The sequence below is a fragment of the Echinops telfairi genome, unplaced genomic scaffold, assembly GCF_000313985.2.
Source record: "Echinops telfairi isolate 266 unplaced genomic scaffold, ASM31398v2 ScPeMD7_7420;HRSCAF=8458, whole genome shotgun sequence".
Classification (NCBI taxonomy): Eukaryota; Metazoa; Chordata; class Mammalia; order Afrosoricida; family Tenrecidae; genus Echinops; species Echinops telfairi.
This window is the reverse complement of record NW_022111320.1, coordinates 52,225,871-52,233,110: the sequence shown is the minus strand read 5'-3', so window position 1 is coordinate 52,233,110 and position 7,240 is coordinate 52,225,871. Positions and strand designations below refer to the sequence as shown.

The window sequence follows — 7,240 nt, the reverse complement described above, 5'->3', positions numbered from 1 at the left end:
TTGTTTTCTCCTCCAGATTGTTTATCCAGCCTATCTTATCTAGATAGACTCTAACACATGAACATTTTAATGATGCTGAAAAGGCATTTCGCAAAACCCATGACCTGTTCATGATAGTAACACTCAACAAATGAGTCATAGAAAGGAGGAGTCTCAACAGGATACAGGGTATTTAGGGGAAAACCTACAAATAACATCAAGCTCAATGATGAGAGGCTGAGAAGTTCCCTCTGAGATTGGGGATCAGGCAAGGAGGCTCACTTTCACCATTATACTGGAGATCTAGAAAAAGAAATAAAAATGTATCCAAATTGGAAAATAAGTGAAATTCTTCTTATTAATAGATGGCATGATCCTAACTATAGATAGATAGAAAACCCCAAAAATCCCCACAAGGAAGCTTTCAGAACTAATGAAAAAAATTCTACAGTTGCAGGAGGGAAGGTCAACACAAAAGAACTGTGAGTTTTGCATACATCAGGAATGAACTTCCTGAAAAGGAAATTAAAGAAACAATTCCATTTACAATAGCACCCGCAATAACAAAATATCTAGAAATAAATGTAGTCAGGGAGGTGAAAGTGTGGTACCCTGGAAATTATAAAACATGGCTGAAGGAAATAAAAGAAAATCTCAATAAATGGAAAGAAAACCCTATGATAACGGATTATAAAACATTACTGCTGCTACGGGTCACTAGAACCCAGTGAAATCTGGAGACTATGACTCCAGACCAAAATTCCAACAGCCTTCTTTGTTGGAATGGAAAAGCTGACCCTTACATTCATATGGAATTACAGGGGCCGCATGAAAGAGATCTAAAGAGGAGATCTAATATCTCCCAAGGTCAACACTTACTACAGAGCTACAGCAATCCAAACAGTGTGGGGCTGGTGTAAGGACAAATACATAGACAATGGAATACAACTGGAAGTCTAGAAATCAACTCATGTATCTGTGATAAATTCGTTTTCGAGGAGGGTGCCAAGCCCATTCCCGAGGGGGAAAGAACACACTCCGCGGAATGGTGCTCAGACAGCTGGAATTCCACGTGCAGGAGAGTGAAGCTGGAACCAGTTCACTCCCTACATTAGAACTAATTCCAATGGGCTACATGACCTAAATCTAAGAGCTGAAACATAAAAAGAAATCCCCAGGTTTTGTATTGGACAATAAATTTTTAGCTGTGACACCAAAGGCGTGAGGAATGAAAGAAAAAAAATTAAAGAACTTTATCAATACCGAAAACTGTGATGCATCAAAGAATCTCATCAACAAAGTGGAAAGACTACCTCTAGAATGGGAAAAAAATCGGCAACTATTCACGTGTTCAGGGTACATTATTCAGAGTATATGTACGAGTATCTATTCTAACAACTGAACAGCCAAGGGACAAACGACCCACTCCAAACAGTGGGCAAGAGCAAGCACATAGAGAGATACTCGTCCACAATGTTCACTGAAGCTTTCTGGTATATATATATATATATATATATATATATATATATATATACACACATATGCCATGGGATAGTTTTTACCCATAAAGGGAAATGAACTTCTGATATACACTGCTTCTTGGATGAACTTTAAAAACATTTTTCTGGGTTATGGAAATCAGACTCAAAAGCACAAATATATGATCTCATATATATGAAACACTTACATAAGCGAATATATGGAAACAACGAAATAAACTATGAGAAAATGAACAAATAATGAGATTGCTTATCAATCCATGAATTAAACTGTCTGAGATCTTATTATTGCAAAACCCTGTCCTCAGCAAAGGCTAAAGTCTTACTAGTTGCAATTAGTAAACTTCTAATTCAATCTACCACAAACACATCAAACACCTCTCATGAGACTCCTGGAAAATACTGCCATCCCCTGAGGGCTGAATTCACTAGGCTGATGTAGATTTGAATCAGTGATCCTGGATGGATTCTGGACTGCATACACAATCAACATCACAAACATCCATTTGGAGGTCTGAAAGTCTCTTAATATTTTCAAGTGGAAAATTATAAGAACTCTAGCAATTCTTTAAAAGAATAAAAAACCTACCTCCTCAATAAAAACCCATTTTTAGAACTGATATATTAGACGCAGCCTGCAGGAAGGATCTGTATGGAAATCTACTCCCTGGACATGTTGGTTCTGGGCGATGTTGGTTTGGAAGCAATCAGGCCAAGGAAGCTGGCAGCAAGAGCTCAAGGCCCGTTCCGCACACGCCCCTTCCACACCGAGCATGCGCAGTAAGGCGATGCACATGCGGGCACGAGCCAAGAGGTGCCCACACTCCTTGGAAGAGGGAGACGAGACCATGATGCCTTTGGTTTTCTGTTCAGTGTTTTTAAAAGGAAGAGGCACTTTCAGGAAGTAGGTTCTATTATCCATCAATGAAGATGTTTGGTACAGCCAAAGAAAGCCATGGCTGTGGACGGAATGAAGAGAAAACCAGCTAAAATCTTTGTAAGCTGCTGTTCCTAAGGAAGATCTTATGGCGATACAATCTGAATAAAACAGAGCTTAAGGTGAAATGGGTAATCTATTCTGCATTCATCAAACGAGAATGATTATGTAAAGGCCAAACCTAAGTGTAAATGTGAACTGAAATCACTTCAGGTCAGAGTCAGAGCAGTAGACAGCAGCACAGGAATCCCCATACAATACTCTAGCTGTATTAGCACAGTGAGAGGCAGTTTTATGTTTTATTGGAAGAATGATATTGGATTAAAACTAAAAGAGCCAGAGAAATCCAGTTGTTTTTTATTTATCAGAGTTACAAACCCATTTGATTTAAAAACTCACAAACTGCGCTCCCACCCCCCCACCTCCAGCACTATTTGTCTCAAGTTCCCAGAAACAGACACACACTATCTATCTGGATTCCATGTTTATTTTACTTATTTTATTTGTTTTTGTTTTTCTATTGCATAACAAGAGACAGGAGGAGATACATCACTTCTGAAAGGCAGACAGCTCCCCCCGCCCCCCTCTCCCCCCACTTGGGCTGATGAGCATTAAAAATAATGCCATGCTTATGAGATGTGGCTTTCTGATTTTTGATAGCAGAAGTAAAGAATGAGACCACAGCTCCTCAGATAACCTGACTTTTCTTAAAAACATAACAGGGAAATCGGATTTATGACCCTCCTTTGCAGCAATCTCAATCAGTTCTAAGAAGTGGAGGGAAATGTGTGTCTTTCATACCTCAGACACACATGCAATTACATGATTAGCTTGGCTGTAGCCATGTACGGAGGCTGGCTAATGCTGAAGAGAAAATGCTTCCTCGCAGACTTTTACAGCAGTGTCCCACCGCGGTGGGGCTGCCTCCTAAGGACAGAGTCCAACTGCCCCACGGGACTTTGGAGGCTGTGAGTCTTTACAAGCGCCACTGTCAGTCTTTCTCCTGTGGAGCTGCTGATGGTTCTGAAGTGCTGACCTACTGGGTCCAGTTCTGTCACCATGGAGCCACCTGGGCTCTTTAAGATAGAGGGCTCCAAACGCCTTTTTATTATTGCAAATACTGCTGCCAGAACCTTAAGTCAGATCTTAGAGCTAAAGCTCGGTATTTAAAAACAAAAAAAGAGAACAAAACACCATATCTTATATTCTAGTGTTTCTGTATGCCACGAGGATTGAGAACTGCTTAAGGGTTATGCTAGGATGTCTTGTGCTGCAAATCATAAATATTCCCAACACCCATTACTCACGTGTACACCTTAAGCACAAAATCCTTTTCTTCCTTTACTTCTGCGAGGGGCTGCAGGGCGTCCAGGATGCTCAGTACCGCACAGCCATAGGGTCGCCGGTAATGCAGGTGCGCGGGGCCCTTCTTTGAGTCATTCAGGAGCATCCGGCCTGGGACACAACAGAAGGCACCAGTCAGGTTCCTCTACAGCTTCACTTGGACTGCCACCTGAGAATGCTGCAGCAACAGGCAGCTGAGTCAGCCCTGCACTGGAAGACCAAGGCAAGGAGGCTGACCTCCAAGGACGCAAAGATATTTATGTGGAGGAACTCAAACACTCAATCACTCTTATCACAGCCTCCTGAAGCAATTATCAACAGTCTGTTTATTAATCAGGAGAGAATAAATCATTGTGCTTCATGAATTTCTCAGAAAAGCTAGTGTGCTAATGATTTCCCAGGCATAATAAGGATCCACAGTTCAGTACTCTGGTTGCCAGGTATAAACTGTGTATGCACAGAAAAGGAAGACCATGAGCTGTTCTTCCCATACAGCTCTGCTGCCAAGCCGCTGCTGGACCACTGGCAGTCAGAGCACCTCAGGAAGCAGATGGAATTTGAGTTTCCTGCCCACCAAGGTTGTGCAAACAAAACAGCAACCTTAAACAAATACTTTCTTAGGTAGAGCAAAACCGTTTGTCCTGTTGGCCAGGGATTAAAAAATGTTCTTTGACAAAAATGTATAAAATATGCAAGAATCCAAGTCTATGAAGGAAGACTTGGCTGTTCCTAGCCCTCAAAAATAGGTCCTAAACCAACCACAGAACAATTGCCTAAATCACTTTCTTCATCGTGGGTTGGGCAGAGGCAAAATGCCAGCATGCACTGGAGTGATGGGAGTGATGGAGTAACTCTCATTTTGTAGAAAACGATGGATGCGTATCAAGAGCAAGGGCTATTCATAGCCCCCACCACGGCCCCGCCCCCCCGCCCCCCAGTCCTGGCAAGCTGCTAGACCAGTGGTTCTCCACCTTCCCAAAGCTGCCTCCCTTTCATACAGTACCTCATGCTGTGGTGACCCCCCAACCATAAAATTTTTTTCGTTGCTACTTCATCACTGTCGTTTTGCTACTGTGATGAATCGGGCGACACCTGTGAAAGGGTCGTTCAGCCCCCAAAGGGGTTGCAACCCACAGGTTGAGAACCGCTGTGCTATACGATCTCTGAGGGACAGGGTTGGTACAGGTGAAGACCAATGTGATGTGTTGGAGAGAATGTCAAAGCACTTCATTTAAATGAAAACTTTGGGTGCAAAACCAAGAAGGAGCCCAAGGTCTCAAGTGAAGGAAAATAGATCTATTTATATCAAAGTCAGCTACCACACAATTCAATCTGGACTCTAAGCCTCCAACCTGAAACAACACTTAAGGATGGGGGAGAGACACCGTTCATGAATAAGAGATACTTATTCCAAGTTGGGTTGGTCTTAATCATGTGAGTGGATAAGATGGGCAGTACCTATTCGGATCACATGGGCAACTATATATAAATCCCTCTTCATATCTTTGCTGCTCAGATCCTAAAAGAAGAGAAAATACAAGTAAATGAAGGCCATGGATGTACAGAAATCTGTTAACACTCATTTTGAACATCTTTAAGAATTTGCCTTTGCTGCTTTTAGCCCAGTATAAGGGGGCAGAACTAACAGTGGAACAATCAAGTATTTATGAGGCTCCTGTACTTAAAAGTCAGACATCATAAATGTTTTGGGAAGTTTTTTCTTAATAATATTTTTCTACTTCTTATTTAGGCCACCTGGGAAATCAAGTATCTATAAGAGTGCTCACATTAGAAATCTTCATGATATTATCTCATCTCATGCTTATTCATTAGCACATAAAACATTCTAATACAAAAGGATAAATATTCAATACAGAAAACATAGAAAATCACCAAAAATCTCATTAGTGATTAAAATTCTAAAAATTTATTTTCTATTAATTTCACGTTTGTTTTTTAATTTTCACAAACCATTATTACACAGCAGGATGATTCTCTTGAAGAGAAATTAATCTGATATCAGTGAAATCTCAGCAATTTGATTTCCATTTCTAAATTTAGATATGTATAATTTATACTAAAATTAAAGTTGAAAATAATTTCATCTGGGGAATTTTAAGAGCTTGCTTTTAACCCAATATCACTGAGTTGATGCCGATTCATAGTCAAAAACTTTCAAAAACCATACATTAAATTCTTATACACTAAACATTTCTGTATAGAACACATTTTGGGAAATTGTTCATGCGTATGCATTTAAATATACTTAATGAATTATACTTGAAATGAAACCCTTCGCTACATATGCATTGTTTCAGACTTTTCACCACATCATTAGTAAGTCCCCACTCGAAGCCATTGTTGTGAATTAGTGATAGTTGTATTAGTGATAGTTGATGGAGTAGCCTTTGTCTTAAATGGAAAATATTCCCATGATTTCCCTTTTGTTTCTACTTGACAAGGCTGCTCAGTGCCATTCCTTCGATCTTTCATCTTCTGATTGGCCCCGAGTGCTTGTCTCTTCTCAGTAACAGGAGAAAAAGGGCAATCAAGGAAAAGAATGGGGTTAGGACTAGAGCAGGGTGGGCCCTGTGCTGCGGTGCTAAGTGTAAGGAGGCCCTCCCCCTCAGCGCCCCCCGTCCTGCTTACCTCACCTGGTCCCCGCCTGCCCTGCTAACCCTTTTTGAACACGTGGCAGGGAAGGGGGCATTAAAAAGTATTATGTGAACAATTCTGCCGTGAACACTGGTGTACAATACTGTCTGGGTATTTACTTTCAAGTCCTCTGGACACATACCTAGGTGTGAAGGTTCTAGGTCATACGATAGTCCTCTTTTCAGTTTCTGAGGAACTGCCACTCTGTTTTCCACCAAGGCTGTACCATTTTGCATTTCCACCAGTAAGAAAGAGATAAAGGGTCTCAAGAGTGCTTACGGAAGCACTATTCACCACAGTCAGAAGATGCTAACAACCTAACTGGCTACCAGTAGAGGATCAGATAAGCGGAACGTGGAATATTGTGCAGCCAGTAAAAGAAAAAAAAGTCTTAATACATGCTACAATTTAGATGGAGCTTCAAAACATTATGCTGAGTAAAATCAATCATAAAAGGACAAGTATCTTATGACACTACTTGCATAAAAAGACAAGAAAAGACAAACGTATAGAGAACCGTTTATTGGTGGTAGGAAGGAAGGAAGGGAGTTAATGGTAATAGAAAAATCACACTGATTACAGGTAGGACCACACTGCCAATAATAATTGTAAAGTGTGGTCAGTACGTTGTACAATTATAAAAAGTTAACTGACAACAGTTGTGTAACTGGTGTATTTGCAACAAGGACAATAAAATAGAGTAGTTTCTGGGACAGCTTATGACAATCAAGTGGACTGCCACCTGAGAATGCTGCAGCAACAGGCAGCTGAGTCAGCCCTGCACTGGAAGACCAAGGCAAGGAGGCTGACCTCCAAGGACGCAAAG

At 40.9% G+C, this 7,240-nt stretch overlaps 1 protein-coding gene across 1 annotated transcript in view; it reads right to left on the bottom strand.

Moving 5' to 3' along the window:
* DOCK3 (dedicator of cytokinesis 3) overlaps nt 1–7,240 on the bottom strand; it is a 340,151-nt gene that overhangs the window by 118,776 nt on the left and 214,135 nt on the right. Inside the window, exons 10-11 of the mRNA XM_045297414.1 lie at nt 5,218–5,278; nt 3,723–3,870 (exon numbers count right to left, since the gene is read on the bottom strand). Of these exons, the coding sequence (XP_045153349.1) occupies nt 3,723–3,870; nt 5,218–5,278 (209 nt within the window). The remainder of the gene's footprint in view (nt 1–3,722; nt 3,871–5,217; nt 5,279–7,240) is intronic.